Below are 21,546 nucleotides of genomic sequence, written 5' to 3' on the forward strand. Positions count from 1 at the left end.
CAAAGAGATTTAGATAGGTTAAGCGAATGGTCTAAGGTTTGGCAGATGGAATACAATGTCGGAAGGTGTGAGGTCATCCACCTTGGGGAAAATAACAGTAAAAGGGAATATTATTTGGGGAGAAATTACAACATGCTGCGTTGCAGAGGGACCTGGGGGTCCTTGTGCATGAATCCCAAAAAGTTAGTTTGCAGGTGCAGCAGGTAATCAGGAAGGCGAATGGAATGTTGGCCTTCATTGCGAGAGGGATGGAGTACAAAAGCAGGGAGGTCCTGCTGCATCTGTATAGGGTATTGGTGAGGCCGCACCTGGAGTACTGCGTGCAGTTTTGGTCACCTTACTTAAGGAAGGATATACTAGCTTTGGAGGGGGTACAGAGACGATTCACTAGGCTGATTCCGGAGATGAGAGGGTTACCTTATGATGATAGATTGAGTAGACTGGGTCTTTACTCGTTGGAGTTCAGAAGGATGAGGGGTGATCTTATAGAAACATTTAAAATAATGAAAGGGATAGACAAGATAGAGGCAGAGAGGTTGTTTCCACTGGTCGGGGAGACTAGAACTAGGGGGCACAGCCTCAAAATACGGGGGAGCCAATTTAAAATCGAGTTGAGAAGAAATTTTTTCTCCCAGAGGGTGTGAATCTGTGGAATTCTCTGTCCAAGGAAGCAGTTGAGGTTAGCTCATTGAATGTATTCAAGTCACAGATAGATAGATTTTTAACCAATAAGGGAATTAAGGGTTACGGAGAGTGGGCGGGTAAGTAGAGCTGAGTCCACGGCCAGATCAGCCATGATCTTGTTGAATGGCGGAGCATGCCCGAGGGGCTAGATGGCCTACTCCTGTTCCTAATTCTTATGTTCTGATGGTCTCCCGGATGCTCTTCCTCCACTTAGGGCGGTCTTTCACCAGGGATTCCCAGGTGTCGGTGGGGATGTTGCACTTTGTCAAGGATGCTTTGAGGATGTCCTTGAAACATTTCCTCTGCCCTCCTGGGACTCGCTTGCCATGTAGGAGTTCCAAGTAGAGCGCTTGCTTTGGGAGTCTTGTATCCGGCATGCAGACAATGTGGCCCGCCCAACGGAGCTGGTCGAGTGTGATCAGTGCTTCAATGCTGGGGATGTTGGCCTGATTGAGAATACTGACTTTGGTGCATCTGTCCTCCCAAGGGATTTGCAGGATCTTGCGGAGGCATCATTGGTGGTATTTCTCCAGCGATTTGAGGTGTCTACTGTATATGGTCCACGTCTTTGAGCCGTACAGGAGGGCGGGTATCACTACTGCCCTGTAGACCATAAGCCCCTTTCTATCAGACGTGTGGCTAACGCTTCCATTTAAATCATGTTTGGCCCAACTACTGTCCTCAATAAAATATCTAAGTAGCCTGTTCTGGGTCCTGTTCCTGGCCTTGCTCCTGCTCCACCAAGGAGTGACTGGTCTTCACATGGCCTCTCATCTCATTGAAACATACAAAATTCTTACAGGGCTTGATGGGGTAGATGCAGGGAGGATGCTTGCCCTGGCTGGGGAGTCTAGAACCAGGGGTCACAGTCTCAGAATAAGGGATCGGCCATTTAGGACTGAGCTGAGGAGAAATGTCTTCACTAGTAGTTTCTACCCCAGAGGGCTGTGGAAGATCAATCATTGAGTATATACAAGGCAGGGATTTATAGATTTTTGGATATTAAGGGAATCAAGTGGAGTTGAGGTGGAAGATCAGCCATGATCTTATTGAATGGCGGAGCAGGCTCGAGGGGCCGAATGGCCTATTCCTGCTCCTATCTCTTACGTTCTTATCACTCATTCAGCCCAATTGTCCATCAGTTATATATATATCAGGAAACATTAATGGGAGGGTGATGGCGGGTGGGACAATTCTTAACCTAACCCCGCCCGTCGGGAAACTGACTGGCCTGTTTGTAGTCAACAGAAAGCAATATTGGGCGGGATGTAAATCCGGCGTTCCACCCGATCCCACCCGGACATTATGTCACAGAGAAATCAAACCTTGTGTTCAACTCTTGGTGTTGTTGCTTACTTAAGTTAGACAGCTTGCGTATAGTTAATATATGTTCCATTATAGCTCATGGTTGTGCAGCTGCTTCAGCAATGGGGACAGAATGGCTTCCTGGACCATGTCGACAGGTAAAGATTATAACTTAACATCTGCCTTTTTATCTCTCTCTCGCTAAGTAACAGAATGTGAATGATGAATGAGCCGGCGGGTTATATTACATTCTCCTTCTAGCATCTACAAGCTGGGGTTGTTCTCCTCAGAGGGGAGATGTTTAGGGGGAAATTTGATAGAGGCGTTCAAAATCATGAGGGGTTGTGACAGAGTAATAAGGAGAAACTGGCAGAAGGGCTGATCACCAGAGGGCACAGATTGAAAGTAATTGGCTAAAGAATATGAGAAACAAAATGACGCAGCGAGTTGTTGAGTTCGGGAACGCACTGCCTGAAAGGGCGGTGGAAGCAGATTCAATAGTAACTTCCAAAAGGGAATTGGAGAAAGGTTTGAAAAGAATAAATTTGCAGAGCTATGGGGAAAGAGCGGGGGAGTGGGACTAATTGGATAACTCTTTCAAAAAGCCGGCACAGGCACTATGGGCCGAATGGCCTCCTTCTGTGCTGAAGATTCTACGAATCATTGTCATTAAGGTATTAGAATAAAATAAGAACATGAGCCTTGGAAGAGCCATTCAGCCCGTCGATGCCCATCCTTCCTTCGAGTCCGCGAGATGTGTGCGACCACAATGACCCAGCCCACAAAGCTTGGTCCACTCAATTCTACTTGTGTTTACTGGGTCTCCACTTAGTGGGGGAGCGGGGAGGCTCAAACGGAGTGGCACCCATAACTAGTGGGCTCACTGCATGCACCCCAGGCCCCTCAGATCAGAGGATCACAGAAGAGGTAGGCAGCAAGTTCACTTATTTAAAAAAAAGTGTCTGTGTCTGACTGTGTATCTGTTTATCTCTATCCTTGACTTTCTGTAGCTCCTTTCACAACCTCAGGACATCCCAAAACGCTTTACAGCCAATGAAGTACTTTTGAAGTGGAGTTACTGCTGTAATGTAGGAAATGATGATGATTGGAAGTGAGGCCTTCTCGCTGCTGAAGGCCTGTGGGCTCGGTTTTGGCTGTGTGAGGCAACCTCAAAATAATTAGGGAGTCATGACCCCCTGACCTCTCTCTTCCCCCTCACCCTTTTACTGGCTTCACCGCTCCTGATAAGCATTCCTTTTATAGACTATATAGCTAAAGCTTCTCTAATCTTTCCTCGTGCCCTTTGCACCTTGGAGTGCGTCTTGTTGCACTCTCCTGTCCTCTTTCTAATGTGAAGGATATCTCTTGTGGTGTGGTGACCATACAACACAGTGCCCTAAATATGGCCTGATCAGTGCATTGTAAGACCTCATATAGACTTATAGGGACCAGCTTTCCTCCCCACATCTCCACCGACAGTGCTCTGGCCATGACTTGACCTGAACCCACCAGTTGAGGTCATCACCCAAGCCTCACCCATACCTCTCTCGGCAGTGCAGGCATGTCTCTTGGCAAGGCCCTGTGCTAAACACCAAGCCTGAAAGAAGCCTGCGGCTGTGGTCAGAGCCACAGAATTTGTGGGGCGGGGGTGGTCCTACAAAAGAGAATTTGTTGTCCACCCCTGCTCCTGATCTGAGGTCTGAGGGGTTTGCATTGAGGTTCGCTAATTGTGGGGACCAGTCCTGTTTGAGCCCCCCTCCCACCCTGCCCCACTAAGTGGAGACCAGGTAATGAGGTGGGAGAGATGGTGGCATCACTCCAGCATCATTGACATTCCATATAGAGGTCTGCCTGCTCCAGGTGCAGTCTGTTGCTTTCCATCACCCGCCCCCCCACACCCCCCACACCTACCCCCCCCCCCACACCCTCCACAATTAAACCCCCCACACCCCCCACACCTACCCCCCCACACCCTCCACAATTACTCCCCCCACACCTACCCCCCACACCTACCCCCCCACACCCCCCACACTTACCCCCCCACACCCCCCACACTTACCCCCCCACACCCCCCACAATTACCCCCCCACACCTGCCCCCCCACACCCACCACACTTACCCCCCCACACCTACCCCCCCCCACACCCTCCACAATTACCTACCCCCCACACCTACCCCCACCACACCCCCCACACTTACCCCCCCACACCCCCCACACTTACCCTCCCCACACCCCCCACACCTACCCCCCCACACCTACCCCCCCACACCCACCCCCCCACACCCACCACACTTACCCCCCCACACCCACCACACTTACCCCCCCACACCTACCCCCTCCACACTTACCCCCCCCACACCCCCCCCACCTACCCCCACCACACCTACCCCCACCACACCTACCCCCCACACTTACCCCCCCACACCCCCCACACTTACCCTCCCCACATCCCCCACACCTACCCCCCCACACCTACCCCCCCCACACCCCCCCACATCCCCCACATTTACCCCCCCCACACCCCCCACACTTACCCCCCCACACACACCCCACACTTACCCCCCCCACACACCCCCCACACTTACCCACCCCACATCCCCCACACTTACCCCCCCCCACTTACTCCCCCCCCCACTTACTCCCCCCCCCACTTACTCCCCCCCCCACTTACTCCCCCCCACACTTACTTCCCCCACACTTACTTACCCCCCACTTACCCCCCCCACTTACCCCCTCCCCCACGCCCCCCACTTACCCCCCCCCCCACTTGCCCCCCCCCCACTTACCCCCCCACTTACCCCCCCACACTTACCCCACACATACCCCCCACCACTTACCCCCCCCCACTTACCACCCCCCACTTACCCCCCCCACTTACCCCCCCACTTACCCCCCACACTTACCCCCCCCCACTTACCCCCCACTTACCCCCTATACCCAATCCCGAGGAAACTCCTGGATGTACGTCATAATCACAAACCGGATGGAGATCTGGTAACATGATTGTTCTCTCTCTGTGTCATCTTTCTCTATCCTTTCTCTCTCTGTCTTCTCTTCACTCCTCTTCTCTTTCTCCTCTCTCTGTCGCTCTCTCACCCTCCTTCTCTCACCTTGCTCCACTCTCCTCTCACTGCTCTATGTCTCTCTTCCTCCTTTCTTTCTCCCTCCTTTTTCTCTCCCTCCCTTTCACTCTCCCTCCCTCCCTTTCACTCTCCCTCCCTCCCTTTCACTCTCCCTCCCTCACTCCCTTTCACTCTCCCTCCCTCACTCCCTCTCACTCTCCCTCACTCCCTCTCACTCTCCCTCCCTCCCTCTCACTCTCCCTCCCTCCCTCTCACTCTCCCTCCCTCCCTCTCACTCTCCCTCCCTCCCTCTCACTCTCCCTCCCTCCCTCTCACTCTCCCTCCCTCCCTCTCACTCTCCCTCCCTCCCTCTCACTCTCCCTCCCTCCCTCTCACTTCCCCTCCCTCCCTCTCACTTCCCCTCCCTCCCTCTCACTTCCCCTCCCTCCCTCTCACTTCCCCTCCCTCCCTCTCACTTCCCCTCCCTCCCTCTCACTTCCCCTCCCTCCCTCTCACTTCCCCTCCCTCCCTCTCACTTCCCCTCCCTCCCTCTCACTTCCCCTCCCTCCCTCTCACTTCCCCTCCCTCCCTCTCACTTCCCCTCCCTCCCTCTCACTTCCCCTCCCTCCCTCTCACTTCCCCTCCCTCCCTCTCACTTCCCCTCCCTCCCTCTCACTTCCCCTCCCTCCCTCTCACTTCCCCTCCCTCCCTCTCACTTCCCCTCCCTCCCTCTCACGCTCCCCCCCACCCTTTCACTCTCTCTCTCCCTCCCTTTCACTTCCTCCCTCCCTCTCACTCTCTTACTCTCCCTCCCTCTCTCTCTCTTACTCTCCCTCCCTCTCTCTCTCACTTTCTCCCTCCCCCCCTCTCTCACTTTCTCCCTCCCTCCCTCTCACTCTCTCCCTCCCTCTCACTCTCTCCCTCACTTTCACTCTCTCTCTCCCTCTGCTTGCACTCTCTCTCTCCCTCTGCTTGCACTCTCTCTCCCTCCCTCTGCTTGCACTCTCTCTCCCTCCCTCTGCTTGCACTCTCTCTCCCTCCCTCTCACTCTCTCCCTCTCACTCACTCTCTCCCTCCCTCTCACTCACTCCCTCCCTCTCACTCTCTCCCTCCTTTCTCTCCCTTCCTCCCTCTCACTCCCTCCCTTGCTCTCAATCTCTCTCTCCCTCCCTCTCTCTCACTCACTCTCTCTCTCCCTCCCTCCCTCTGCTTTCACTCTCCCTTTTGCCCTCCCCACTTCCGGTTAGAGTCCTGAGTGACTTGGGCCTGTCCCCAATCTCGCTGGGCTCGGGCCTCTTGCAATTTGCAGTCACTTGGTGCTAATTGTCAATCTCGCTCCAGAGACCCCATTGTGCGTGATTTGTTCAAAGCAATGCCGACAGCAGGTCTAACTTGTAAAGGCAGTACTAGGTGAGGAGCTGTGTGTGTGTTGTAGAAGAAGATAAGAGTTACTCTTGAGAGAACTTAAAAGAATGACTTCATTTTCTGTACAACAGATGCTGCTATATTACTGACATCAGTGACTGACCTGAACTGTTCTTTTTACAATAGAGTGGTGGAGTTTTACAGGAAGCAGCGGGATGCCATGCAGGCGTCTGCTGAAAGGTGGCTGAAAGGTAACGCTTGCGAAGTTAAATTAACACCGCACAAACAAACACCGTGGACATCAACAACACGTTGCACTGATATCGCAGGCAGCTATTAATGAATATGATATAATTGGGATTACGGAGACATGGCTCCAGGGTGACCAAGGCTGGGAACTCAACATCCAGGGGTATTCAACATTCAGGAAGGATAGACATAAAGGATAAGGAGGTGGGGTAACGTTGCTGGTTAAAGAGGAAATTAACGCAATAGTAAGGAAGGACATTAGCTTGGATGATATGGAATCGGTATGGGTAGAGCTGTGGAATACCAAAGGGCAGAAAACGCTCGTGGGAGTTGTGTACAGACCACCAAACAGTAGTAGTGAGGTTGGGGACAGCATCAAACAAGAAATTAGGGATGCGTGCAATAAAGGTACAGCAATTATCATGGGAGACTTTAATCTACATATAGATTGGGCTAACCAAATTGGTAGCAATATGGTGGAGGAGGATTTCCTGGAGTGTATTAGGGATGGTTTTCTGGACCAATATGTCGAGGAAACAACTAGAGGGCTGGCCATCCTAGACTTGGGGATGTGTAATGAGAAAGGACTAATTTGCAATCTTGTTGTGCGAGGCCCCTTGGGGAAGAGTGACCATAATATGGTAGAATTCTTTATTAAGATGGAGGGTGACACAGTTCATTTAGAGACTAGGGTCCTGAACTGAGGGAAAGGTAACTTTGATGGTATGAGATGTGAATTGGCTAGAATAGACTGGCGAATAATACTTAAAGGGTTGACGGTGGATAGGCAATGGCAAACATTTAAAGATTACATGGATGAACTGCAACAATTGTACATCCCTGTCTGGAGTAAAAAGAAAATGGGGAAGGTGGCTCAACCGTGGCTAACAAGGGAAATTAAGGATAGTGTTAAATCCAAGGAAGAGCCATATAAATTGGCCAGAAAAAGGAGCAAACCTGAGGACTGGGAGAAATTTATAATTCAGCAGAGGAGGACAAAGGGCTTAATTAAGAGGGGGAAAATAGAGTACGAGAGGAAGCTTGCTGGGAACATAAAAACTGACTGCAAAAGCTTCTATAGATATGTGAAGAGAAAAAGATTAGTGAAGACAAAGGTAGGTCCCTTGCAGTCAGAATCAGGTGAATCTATAATGGGGAACAACGAAATGGCAGACCAATTGAACAAATACTTTGGTTCTGTCTTCACAAAAGAAGACATAAATAACCTTCTGGAAATACTAGGGGACCGAGGGTCTAGTGAGAAGGAGGAACTGAAGGCAATCCTTATTAGTCAGGAAATTGTGTTAGGGAAATTGATGGGATTGAAGGCCGATAAATCCCTGGGGCCTGATAGTCTGCATCCCAGAGTACTTAACGAAGTAGCGCTAGAAATAGTGGATGCATTGGTGATCATTTTCCAACAGTCTATCGACTCTGGATCAGTTCCTATGGACTGGAAGATAGCTAATGTAACACCACTTTTTAAAAAAAGAGGGAGAGAGAAAATGGGGAACTATAGACCAGTTAGCCTGACATCAGTGGTGAGGAAAATGTTGGAATCAATTATTAAAGATGAAATAGCAGCGCATTTGGAAAGTACTGACAGAATTGGTGCAAGTCAGCATGGATTTATGAAAGGGAAATCATGCTTGACAAATCTTCTAGAATTTTTTGAGGATTTAACTAATAGAATGGACAAGGGAGAACCAGTGGATGTGGTGTATTTGGACTTTCAAAAGGCTTTTGACAAGATCCTACACAAGAGATTGGTGTTCAAAATTAAAGCACATGGTATTGGGGGTAATGTATTGACGTGAATAGAGAACTGGTTGGCAGACAGAAAGCAGAGAGTCGGCATAAACAGGTCCTTTTCAGAATGGCAGGCAGTGACCAGTGGGGTACCGCAGAGCTCAGTGCTGGGACCCCAGCTATTTACAATATACATCAATGATTTAGATGAAGGAATTGAGTATAATATCTCCAAGTTTACAGATGACACTAAGCTAGGTGGTGGTGTGAGCAGTGAGGAGGATGCTAAGAGGCTGCAGGGTGACTTGGACAGGTTAGGTGAGTGGGCAAATGCATGGCAGATGCAGTATAATGTGGATAAATGTGAGGTTATCCACTTTGGGAGCAAAAACACGCAGGCAGAATATTATCTGAATGGCGGCAGATTAGGAAAAGGGAGGTGTAACGAGACCTGGCTGTCATGGTACATCAGTCATTGAAAGTTGGCATGCAGATACAGCAGGCGGTGAAGAAGGCAAATGGTATGTTGTCCTTCATAGCTAGGGGATTTGAGTATAGGAGCAGAGAGGTCTTACTGCAGTTGTACAGGGCCTTGTTGAGGCCTCACCTGGAATATTGTGTTCAGTTTTGGTCTCCTAATCTGAGGTAGGACGTTCTTGCTATTGAGGGAGTGCAGCGAAGGTTCACCAGACTGATTCCAGGGATGGCAGGACTGACATAATGAGGAGCGACTGGGCCTGTATTCACTGGAGTTTAGAAGGATGAGAGGGGATCTCATAGAAACATATACAATTCTGACGGGACTGGACAGGTTATATGCAGGAAGAATGTTCCCGATGTTGGGGAAGTCCAGAGCCAGAGGTCACAGTCTAAGGATAAAGGGTAAGCCATTTAGGACCGAGATGAGGAGAAACTTCTTCACTCAGAGAGTTGTTAACCGGTGGAATTCTCTACCGCAGAGAGTTGTTGATGCCAGTTCATTGGATATATTCAAGAGGGAGTTAGATGTGGCCCTTATGGCTAAAGGGATCAAGGGGTATGGAGAGAAAGCAGGAAAGGGGTACTGAGGTGAATGATCAGCCATGATCTTATTGAATGGTGGTGCAGTCTCCAAGGGCCGAATGGCCTACTCCTGCACCTATTTTCTATGTTTCTATGAATCAGAGAAATTTCAGCACAGAATGAGGCCATCTGGCCCATTGTGTCTGCGCCGACTGACAAAGTGCTATCCAGCCTAATCCCACTTTGCAGCTCTTGGTCCGTAGCCCTGTAGGTTACAGCACTTTGAGTGCACATTCAAGTATTTTTTAAATGTGGTGAGGGTTTCTGCCTCGACCAATCTTTCAGACCGTGAGTTCCAGACCCCCACCACCTTCTGGGTGAGAAAAGTTCTCCTCAACTCCCCTCTAACCCTTCTACCAATTTAAATCTATGCCTCTGGTTATTTGACCTCTCTGCTAAGGGAAATAGGTGCTTCTGAACTACTCTATCCAGGCCCCTCATAATTGTATACAGCTCAATTAAATCTCCCCTCAGCCTCTGCTGTTCCAAATAAAACCACCTCAGTCTATCTAATCTTTCCTCATAGCTAGAATGTTTCAGTCCTGGCAACATCCTCGTGAATCTCCAAAGTACCCACTCTAGTGCAATCACATCTTTCCTGTAATGTAGTGAGCCAGAACTGCACGCAGTACTCTAGTTGTGACCTAACTAGTGTTTTATACAGTTCCTTTAATGAAGAAAAGGTCTCGAGGTGCTTCCCAGAGTTGCAATCAAAAACAAAAATAGGGGATTCTAAGAAGAGAATAAAATTCAGACGTACATCTGCTGCTGAACAATCTCTCTCATTTTAGCTGGGTCCACCTTCTCTCACTCCCAGAGCACTTTGCACTTGCACTTCCACCACCTTCAACATTCACTCCCTCCACCACCGGCGCACCGTGGCTGCAGTGTGTACCAGCTACAAGGTACACTGCAGCAACTCGCCAAGGCTTCTTTGGCAGCACCTCCCAAACCCACGACCTCTACCACCTAGAAGGACAAGGTCAGCATGCACATGGGAACACCATCACCTCCAAGTTCCCCTCCAAGGCACACACCATCCTGACTTGGAAATATATCGGCCGTTCCTTCATCGTCGCTGGGTGAAAATCCTGGAACTTCCTCCCTAACAGCACCTTCACCACACGGACTGCAGCGGTTCAAGGCGGCTCACCACCACCTTCTCAAGAGCAATTAGGGATGGACAATAAATGCCTACACGAAGTCTTGCTCGCCCATCATCCCTGCCCTGCTGACCTATTCTGGTTCCCAGCCGTCCAATGACTGTCATTTAAAATTCTTACCCTTATGTTTAAACAAGGCATAGCCGTTCCATCTGTGTAAGTTCCTACAGCCCTACAATCGCCCCTCCCAACTCTCCAGTCCTCTGCCTCTGGCCTCTTGTGTGTTCACCCTCCTTCCTTCTCCCCACCACTAGTGGCTGTGCCTTCAGCCACCTCGGTCCTTCCCTAAACCACCTCTCCACCTCCCTCTTCTCCTTTTAAGACCCTACTGAAAACCGAACGTTTGGTCGCCCCCTCCAGATACCTCCTCCTTTGGCTTGGTGACCCATTTTTTTCCCTTTGCACCTCTGTGAAGATACTTTCCTACATTAAAGTTGCTGTGTAAATACAAGTTGTACCAGTGGTGTGTCTTGAAAGTGTGACCTAACCCGAGCTGAGAGGAGCAGCTCTGGCAATATACCAAGCGTCATTGTGTCCTCCGAGAGAGATGTTCGCTTTTCCCATAATTATGGAGTTGGGTGCCTGTGCCCTCTGGGGGAAAGGTTAAGATTGTCCAGGACACTTGCAGGCCATCGAGGTCCCATGTGGCCTCAAACAGAGGTCCCAGAGGTTCCTTTAATCCACTTGGCTCACTGGGTAGCATGTCGCTTCTGAGTTAGAAGGTTGTGGGTTCAAGTCTCGCTCCAGAGATTTTCCAATGCAAACACCAATTCAACTTTTAATTTTAGTTTTTTTGGCTCATTTTGGCAGCGCATAAAATGTTAACTTTCTCTTGCGGCTGAGTTCGGCAGCAACGATTTCTTTTTTCCACCCCCTCCCCTACTTTCTCACCAATCTGTGGGATGGGGTGGGGAGGGCTGGGGGTCTGGCGAGAACAACCAAAAAAAACCACAGCAATTGCGCACGGTCAACTACTTAATTTCATTGGCGGCAGTCACGTCCTTTTTTCAATATCTTTTAGATGCCGACAAACCTGATGCATGTTTCCAGCAATTGACTTCAATCCGTGTGTCTGAGCGACGTTCAGCATGTCCACTGTTCACTGCCGGTGTCACGAGGGATTGGCCTTTTTCCCAAAACATTTACTGTCATTTCCGTTCATAGAATCATAGAAATTTACAGCGCGGAAGGAGGCCATTTCGGCCCGTCGTGTCCGGACTGGCCGACAAAGAGCTATCCAGCCTAATCCCACTTTCCAACTCTTGATCCGTAGCCCTGTAGGTTGCGGCACTTTAAGTGCGCATCCATGTATTTTTTAAATGTGATGAGGCTTTCTGCCTTTACCACCCTTTCAGGCAGTGAGTTCCAGAACCACACTCACCGAGAGTACAAAAACCTATCTAACTCCACCCTGAATACACTCAACGACTCAGTATCCCAAAGATTCACAACCCTCTGAGTGAAGAAATTCCTCCTCATCTCAGTCTTAAATGACTGACCCCTTATCCTGAGACTGTGCCCCCCCCCCCCAAACCCCCAGCTCTAGATTTTCCAGCCAGGGGAAACAGCCTCTCAGGATTCTGAGGGGGGTTGACATGGTAGATGCTAAGGGCTGGATTTTCCGATCCATCGCGCTCGGGTCTCATCCTGGAGCGGTGTAAAATGGGGCAGCGGGGTCTCCTGCGTCCGGCGCCAATCCTCGGGTCGGGTTTCACGGCGACACTCAGCGGCACTGCCGGGAAGAGCCGCCCCGGGTGTGCAACGCCTCTGGTTGCAACACAATCCCAGTTTTGGCTCGCACCCGACCCGTACGCCTGGAATCGCGCCTCGCAATGACCGCCTGGGAAACCGGAGCGGTCCATCCGTGCCGGCGGTAGTGAGGTCAGTAAAGTGCTGCAAAGGTAAGTGTGGGTGTTTGAATTTTTTTTAGCAATTGGTGTTGTGGTGGTGTAGGTAATGTTTTTGTGGAGTTTTTAAGGTCGCCTCCCGCCCCTCCCCCCAGGCCTATCTCGGAGTGCACACGGCCCGGTAATTTAGTTCGCGAGGTTCCCATTTTTGCACCTCGAAAGTTGTACAAGGCCTCCCTTCGTGCTGCACACCCTGGCGCAGGGCCCAGGTGGCGAAAATTCCGTAATAAAGCGCAACCTATTCCCGGCCGGTAACTTTCTCGCCCCGTCTCCAGTTTCACCCCAAAAACAGAAAAGCCTAAAATCCAGCCCTATCTGTTTAACTGAGATCACCCCTCACTCTTCTGAACTCCAGGGAGTATAGGCCCAATCTACTCCATCTCTCCTCATAGCACAACCCTCTCATCCCAGCGATTAACCTAGTGAACCTTCGTTGCACCACCTCTAAGACACGTATGTCCTTTCTCAGATAAGGAGAGCAAAACTGTGTACAGTACAACAACAACTTGTATTTATATAGCGCCTTTAACGTAGTGAAGCACCCCAAGGCACTTCACAGGAGTATTATAAGACACTAATAAATTTGACACCAAGCCACATAAGGGAGAATTTAGGGCAGGTGACCAACAGCTCGGCCAAAAAGGAAGGTTTTAAGGGATGTCTTAAAGGAGGAAAGCGAGGTGAAGAGGTTTAGGCAGGGAGTTCCAGAGCTTGGGGCCTGGGCAACAGAAGGCACGGCCACCAATGGTTGAGCGATTATAATCAGGAATGCTCAAGAAGGCAGAATTAGAGGAGCGCAGACATCTCGGGCGGTTGTGGGGCTAGAGGAGATTAGAGATAGGGAGCGGCGATAAGGAAATAAGGCGATAAGGAGACCAAAATTGTGCACAGTTATCTCTCTTGGAGCCATTTTCTTTATTTTGCTTTCTGTTCCCAATTTGACGCTGAATCCAATATTCTAACTGACCATTCCTGGTTCCGACTCTGCGCTGCTCAATTAACTATTCTTCAATCTGATCAGCAGATTCACATTTGCTCGTCCTGTTCACACAGGTCCCAGGTCCCCTGCAGAGGATGGCGCCCTGCTTTGGCGCTCTGTTTCTGCAGCAGATCCCATCGAAAAAAACATGTCTAGGATGTTTAAAAGGAAGATGGTGAGGAGTCTACTTTGTCTGCTCTCCGGTTATTGAATTAAAAAAATAAAATCAGCAGCCGTGGAACCATTCTACAGTGTATCAAAGACAAGCGGAGCCCCATGAGTAAAGTTTCCCGCTACCCATAGAATAATGGAGCAATAGTTTTTGAATATTGCACGGCACAACCAGACAAAGTGGACCCCTTGCCAGCTTCCTTTCTAACATCCTAGACATGGTTTTTTTTCTCCTTCCTGTCCCAGCTGAGCTAACAGCAGTACACAAGACTTATAATAGCTGCTTTGGTTAATATTTCACAAACTTTTCTCCATATCTATTCACTACTTCTCAATGTCCTTCCAGATGCCGTTGAGTGGCATGTCCCCGGTGCTGGCATGTTCTTCTGGATGAAACTGAAGGGAATCCCAGACACTTACCAACTAATCTCGGAGAAGGCCGTGAAAAACGAGGTAACGGCTCGAGTGATGGAAGCAACTCTCCCGGCAACATCCAACTATCCGGAGGGGAACTTGTTAGTTTCCTTGTCTTTCTCCTCTTCACTCTCTCCTCTTTTTCTCTCTTTCTCTCTCCTCTTCATTCTCCTCTTTTTCTCTCTCCTCTTCACTCTCTCCTCCTTTTCTCTCTCCTCTTCACTCTCTCCTCCTTTTGTCTCTCCTCTTCACTCTCCTTCTCTTTCTCCTCTTCGCCCCCAGAACCCCAATAGTCCAACACACTGAACTTATTCATTTATCTTTTTAAAAGTCTCCTGAATGGTTTCCTGTAGATTTAAAAAAAAAATTTTGATGCAATATTTACTGAATTTCATGCCACGGTTTAACCCTGAAGATTTCCGTCAAAATTCCTCGTTCTGCTTGTCCTATCTTCTGATTGCGTTACTCTTTCTCGAATAGTCTGGACTGCCCTCAAACATTAGCTCTGCGAAGATGCCAATGTTTATTTTATATTTTCCTCCTCCACACCCGCCCTCCCCCTTTATTTCTTTGCCCAAGTTTAAAACGTTATCGCAGTGAGAACAATTCTGGTCGGTCGTATTTGTAATGGTGAAGACCGGCTCGTGCTCAGCAGTGTGTCTGTCTGCCTCTCCTCAGGTGCTGCTGGTTCCCGGACAAGCCTTCATGCTCGACAGCTCGGCACCTTCCTCGTATGCCCGTGCTGCCTTCTCCCTTTCCACTCCCGAGCAAATCGATCAGGTAAATGCTTTCAATATTCACCGATTCTGTAAGTACTTACAAGGAGCCTGCCAGAACTGAGAGGTTATAACTATCAGGAAAGACTGAACAGCCTGGAGTTCTCTTCTCTAGACAAGAGAGAGCTCAGTTGCAACCTGATGGAGATCTTTATAATTATGATCGACGGGGTAAATGTAGAGAAGGTGTTCCCAATTGTAGGTGGAGTCCAAAACTAAGGGGCAAAAATATAAGATGGTCACCAATAGATCCAACAGGGAATTCAGGAGAAACTTCTTCACCCAGAGAGTGGTTAGAATGTGGATCTCACTACCACAGAGAGTAGTTGAGGCGAATAGTTTAAAAGAAAGACTTGGATTTATATAGCGCCTTTCACCACTACCAGTCGACTCAAAGCCCTTTACAGCCAATGCAGGACTTCTGGAGTGTAGTCACTGTTGTAATGTGGGTAACGCGGCAGCCAATTTGTGCACAAGCAAGCTCCCACAAACAGCAATGTGCTAATGACCAGATAATCTGTTTTTATTATCTTGATTGAGGGATAAATATTGGCCAGGACACTAGGGATAACTCCCCTGCTCTTCTTCAAAATAGTGGCATGGGTTCTTTTACGTCCACCTGAGAGAGCAGACAGGACCTCGGTTTAACGTCTCATCCGAAAGATGGCACCTCCGACAGTGCAGCGCTCCCTCAGCACCGGACTGGAGTGTCAGCTTAGATTTTTTGGGGGGCTCAAGTTCCTGGAGTGGGACTTGAACCCACAGCCTTCTGACTCAGAGGGCCACTGAACCACAGCTGACACTCGGGTATAGTTGCATTTAAGGGGAGGCTAGGTAAACACATGAGGGAGAAAGGATTAGAAGGATATGCTGATACGGTGAGATGGAGTAGGGTGGGAGGAGGCTCGTGTGGAGCATTAATAGTTTGGACCAGTTGGGCCGAGTGGCCTGTTCCTGTGCTCTACATTCTATGTAATCACACAGTGGATGGGAGCACTCACATGGAGACTAGTTCCTGACCCACGAGTATAAAACAGCGAGACATGGAGGTCACTCCCTCCTGAAACTCTAACCAAAAAAAAATCACAGTCAGTGTAAGAAAACGGCTTAAAACTCTTCACCAAAGCATCATTAGCTAATCAATGGCTACAACAACTTGCATTTATATAGTGCCTTTAACATAGTGAAATGTTCCAAGGCAATTCACAGGAGCATTCTCAAACAAAGTTTAACACCCTCACCACATTTAAAAAGTGCTTGGATGGGCACTGAACTGTCGTAACCTGCAGGGTTATGGACCTAGAGCTGGTAAGTGGGATTAGACTGGATAACCTTTTGGCTGGTGCAGATACGATGGTAAGTACTGCAAGCAATCGACTATGGCCAGAATGATCTCCTGGACTAGTTTTGATCGCCTGGATGGATTGGAGAGGAATTTCCTAGATTTTTTTTTCCCCCCAATTAGCCTGGGTTTTTATCTTTTTTTTGCCTCTCCCAAGAGATCATACGCTCCGGTTGCCTTGGAGTGTAGAATGTTTCAGTGTAAGGGGTATCACAGTTGTGTGGGGTGGACTGGATGGGCCGGATGCTCTTTACCTTTCCGCCATTGTTCATTGTTCATAGGTTTATATGTAACCTCCCATCCTCCACCCTCCATAAACTTGAGCTCATCCATACTCTGCTGCCCGTGTCCTAACTCGCACCAAGTCCCGATCACCCTTCACCCCTCTGATCGCTGACCTACATTGGCTCCCAGTCAGGCGGTGCCTCAATTTTAAAATTCTCATCCTTGTTTTCAAACCCCTCTATGGCCTCACCCCTCCCTATCTCTGTAGCCTCCTCCAGTCCAACAACAGATCTCTGTATTTCCCCAATTCTGGCCTCTTGTGCATCCCTGATTTTAATCGCTCCACTATTATCAACCCTACCTTCAGCTACCGAGGCCCATGCTCTACAATTCCCTCCCTAAACCTCTCACTCCTTTTTAAGACGCTCCTTAAAACCTACCTCTTTCTCCAAGCTTTTGGTCATCTGTCGTGTTATGTGGCTCAGTCTCACATTTTCTTTGATTACGCTCCTGTGAAGCACCTTGGGACATTTTACTACGTTAAAGGCGCTATATAAATACAAGTTGTTGTTGTCACATGAGAGCGCTCCAAAGTGTCACGGACGCTACAGCAACAAAAACAAACCAACAACAAAAGTTCCCGTCTGGCTGAATCTAAATATACTCCAGTGTACCCAGGGTCCCCTTCTGCCTGTCCCAGTGGTGCAGGTGGACTTTAAAAAGATCCCGCAGCGACTATTTGAAGAAGAGTAGGGCGTTATCCAATGTTCTTCCCTCGACCAACACCACCAAGCACACGTTGCCTGTATCATTCGTTTCATAGCTGGGATCTTGCTGTGTTCAAAATGTCTGGCCTGTTTGCACACGTGAGTGATTTTCCACTTCACAGAGTAACTCATTGCATGCATACCTGGAGACATTTCTGAGAGGTGTGGTAAGGTGTGATATAAATGCCAGTTCCTGCTGTACACTTGTCTATCTTTCTGAAAAATAATGGGATGAGCGATCCTCATTGACATTTTCCTTATTCTGTCCAGGGTTTGCAAAGACTGGCCGCACTCATCAAAGAGGCTGTGTAGATCTGCTCAACGGAAAGGATACGCACAACAAGACTCTTAGTAAACTAAATCAAAATTACCGTACTCTCTATAATCTTTATTTTTTCTGAATTGAGTTTTGTAGAATGTTCTTGTACAACTGTTTCAAGTTAAATCGTAAGTAAATTTAGGCCTTATGTTGGGAAGAACATTTTTCAAGCAAAGAGTGGTCAGTAGTTGCCAGCTGTCTTCTGGGAGTCCTTCAAGAGGCAGATAGATGGTGGGATCTCGACTTTGTTTTAAAAAAGCTGAGCCTTATGGACTGAATGGCCTCCCCTGTTTACACTGATCATTGTGAGATCATAGAATCATAGAAATTTACAGCACGGAAGGAGACCATTTCGGCCCATCGTGTCCGTGCCGGCCGACAAAGAGCTATCCAGCCTAATCCCACTTTCCAGCTCTTGGTCTATAGCTCTATAGGTTCCAGCACTTCAAGTGCACATCCAAGTACTTTTTAAATGTGGTGAAGGTTTTCAGGCACTAAGCGGCCTCCCAATTTCCCAAACTGACTGGAAGTGCGTCATCTGCCATATTGGGTACGGACAAAGGAGAGGCGTCCTGTACCCAGGCTACAAACAGTCTGGTTCAGCCTCAGAGAGTTCCCAGGGAGAGGGATGGAGTCAGTGGCTAGAAAACGGAGTTTGTGACGGGGACCACAGGCAATGGATTCGTTTTCCCAATATTTAGTTGGGAGGAAGTTCTGCTCATCCAATCCTGGATGTGGGACAAGCAACCTGACACTTTAGAGCTTGTGGAGGGGTCGAGAGAATTGGTGCTGAGGTAGAGCTCGGTGTCATTAGCGTTCATGTGGAAACATGCTGTGCTTTCGGATGATGTCGCCAAGAGGCAACATGTAGATGAGAAATCAGAGGAGGCCATGGTTAGATCCTTGGTGGGGGGAGGACAGCAGAGGTAATGGAACGGGAAGAGAAGCCATTGCAGGTGATTCTCTGGCTACGATTACAATGGAACCAGGCGAGTGCAGTCCCACCCAGCTGGACAACGGTGGAGAGGCGTTGGAGGAGGATGGAGTGGTCAACTGTGTCAAAGGCTGTAGACAGGTCGAGAAGGACGAGGAGGGATAGTTTGCCTTTGTCACTGTCACAAAAGATGTAATTTGTGACTTTGATGAGAGCCGTTTCGATTCTGTGGCAGGCGCAGAAACCGGATTGGAGGGATTCAACATGGAGTTGCGGGAAAGATGGGCACGGATTTGAGAGGCAACAACACGTTCAAGGACTTTGGAAAAGAAAGGGAGATTGGAGATGGGGCGGAGCTTGCAAGGATGGCGGGGTCAAGGGTCGGGTTTTTGGGATGGGGGTGATGCCAGCAGATTTGAAGGAGAGGGGGACAATACCTTAGGAGAGAGAACCGTTAACAATGTCAGCTAACGTGAGGGCCAGGTGGTCTGCAGTGTAATGGGAAAAGGATTGAGGGAGCAGGATGAGCTCGGAGAGGGCATGAGGGGAGATAGGTGACAAACTAGAGAAAGATGTGAGTTCAAGGGCAGGGGTGGAGGGGGGAGGAACCTGAGAGGAAGTTTGGCCCAGTGGGCTAGGGGAAGAGAGGGAAGCGGCAGTGGCAGAGACCTATCTCTCATCTACATGCTGACCCTCGGCGACCTGCCCTGCAGAACATCTGCAACGAGAAAGGTCAGTCACGAACCTCTGAATGTGGAAGGAGCAGGGTCATCGCTCCCTGCCCAGTACTCACGACCAAAGTCTTCCCTGGGCCCGACCTGCAGGCTCCCCGATCTTCGATCTTGTTTCCCCCACCCCTGCCTCCGATCACTTTCCTGTGGGTCATTGCAGTGTCAGCAGCGGCCCAAACGTCCATCACTTACCTGCGTGGCCTCTTCCCACAGCGCCGTAGATATGGGAAATGAGGGACCGTAGATATGGGAAATGAGGGGGCCGACATTCACCCCCGTCGGAAACAGGTCGCACCTACTGTTGTTCCTGTGTTTTCACCACCGCCGTGGATGCAGTGGCCTCTTGCATGCGGTGGTTGCTGCTTTCTGGCGGCAACAGGCCTTATCGGGAGGCTGAATTTCAGCCCCATGGTGTGAAGCCCAATATCAGGGGCTCCTCAGACCCGACCATTCGTTCACAGGGTAAGCATCCAAAAATGGGCACTCCCCAATTTCTACAAAATTCCAGCATGTTTTGAGTTTTACCTGAAAATCTTGCTGCAGCAACAGTCTGTTCGCAGCCAAACTCTATTCCCAGTTTTGATATCCTATTTGCCCGACTGGCTAATTTGTTTTTTTAGATTGAAAGCCAACAGAGTTGGAATGTTTAAAAATATCTATTTATAGAACTCACGATGATCTCGCTGATCTTGTCAGTGGGAGTTCTTCCCCGTCCCAAAGTCCTGATTGCTGGAAGTGCATGTGTGTGTGTCGTTTGTTTATTGATAGGATCGGGTTCAGCTGTGAATGCCCTCACCCCACCCCCCTGCCACTGTCGAACAAACTTGTGACATTCGCTGTCTAAGCTCACAACCTTCTGGGTCGCTAGTCCACTCGACCGTCACTGCCAAACCGTTGTACTCGGTGAGGGTTTTAACTCAATGACCCAGCCTCGCTGACTTCCCAACCAGAGGAAATATCCTCTCTCCATCAAAACCCAACGTCATTTGGTAAAACCTCCATTGAATCTCCTCTTAGCCTTCTGTACTCCAATGCCCATTGGCCTGGTATCTCAAGTGTATCTTCAAAGTGCCACATCTCAGCAGGACAAAAATTGTTCTTGGCTCGAATAACAACTTATCTGATAAGGTGCCATTCAATGTGAGTGAATCAAAAATAAGAAAAGGTACCAATGGAACCGATGGAAAACTGAGTCATCTGTCTTCCTTTTTCACATGACGCAGCAAAAAACAAATCAAATCGAGACTGCTCCGCCATTAAATAAGATCATGGCTGATCATCTACCTCAACTCTACTTCCCTGCCCTATCCAGATATCCCTTGATTCCCTTAATATCCAAAAATCTATCGTTCTCAGTCTTGAATATACTCAACGTCTGAGCTTCCACAGCTCTCTGGGCTAGAGACTTTCAAAGATTTACCACCCTCTGAGTGAAGAAATTTCTCCTCATTTCAATCCTAAATGGCCGATCCCTTATTCTGAGACTCAGACCCCTAGTTCTCGACTCCACAGTCAGGGGAAACATCCTCCCCGCATCTACCCTGTCAAGCCCTGTAAGAATTCTGTATGTTTTCAATGAGATTGCGGGTTCTGTGTGTGCGTGTGTGTATGTGAGCGAGAGAGATGCATCTTTAGAATTTTAACCCTCCTAGTGTACATCTACAACACCTAGAGTGGAACTACAACAGCCAGAGTACACCTGGACAATCCACGTCACCTGACACCCAGGTAGAAACAGAACTGGAGGAAGAGCTCTAATTCCTGTGGTTACATTCTGTGTGTGAGATACATTATATGAGTTGTAATTTTCAGCCTGCTTTTGTACATCTACAATACCCAGAATGCTCTGTGACATAAGTAGAATATTTGCAAATAACTATGACATGATTGCTGGAAGAAAATAACCTTGTTTCCTTTAATGCAAAGCTATTAAATCCAAAAAATTTGAGATAATGGTATTGTGTGGGACGAGAGATTTTTTTGTTTCCTGTTGCTGAGGGAAATTTTATTTTATTCATTCATGGGATGTGGGCGTCGCTGGCAAGGCCAGCATTTATTGCCCATCCCTAACTGTGCTTGAGAAGGTGGTGGTGAGCTGCCTTCTTGAACCGCTGCAGTCCGTGAAGTGAAGGTGCTCCCATCAGTGTTATCATGGAGGGAGTTCCAGGATATTGACCCAGCAATGATGAAGGAACGATGATATATTTCCAAATCTGGATGGTGATATTGGTACCTAGAAATTGTGCTCAAGTCTCTGGAGTGGGGGACTTGATCCCACAACCTTCTGACTCAGAGGCGAGAGTGCTACTCACTGATGTACAGCTGGAGATAGACCAAGGCA

At 48.9% G+C, this 21,546-nt stretch overlaps 1 protein-coding gene across 4 annotated transcripts in view; it reads left to right on the plus strand.

The window, feature by feature from the left end:
• The window catches only part of aadat (aminoadipate aminotransferase), an 86,992-nt gene extending 65,833 nt beyond the window's left edge, over window positions 1–21,159 (plus strand). For 3 of the 4 annotated variants that reach the window (XM_070878081.1, XM_070878099.1, XM_070878090.1), the window contains 5 exons: window positions 2,086–2,147; window positions 6,604–6,668; window positions 14,044–14,212; window positions 14,790–14,891; window positions 17,492–21,159. In XM_070878081.1, coding sequence (XP_070734182.1) covers window positions 2,086–2,147; window positions 6,604–6,668; window positions 14,044–14,212; window positions 14,790–14,891; window positions 17,492–17,573 — 480 coding nt within the window. In that variant the 3' untranslated portion in view covers window positions 17,574–21,159. The remainder of the gene's footprint in view (window positions 1–2,085; window positions 2,148–6,603; window positions 6,669–14,043; window positions 14,213–14,789; window positions 14,892–17,491) is intronic. The other variant, XM_070878107.1, reaches the window with a different exon arrangement.
• The last annotated feature ends 387 nt before the right edge of the window (window positions 21,160–21,546 follow it).

The sequence above is a fragment of the Pristiophorus japonicus genome, chromosome 1 (genome assembly GCF_044704955.1).
Source record: "Pristiophorus japonicus isolate sPriJap1 chromosome 1, sPriJap1.hap1, whole genome shotgun sequence".
NCBI lineage: Eukaryota > Metazoa > Chordata > Chondrichthyes > Pristiophoridae > Pristiophorus > Pristiophorus japonicus.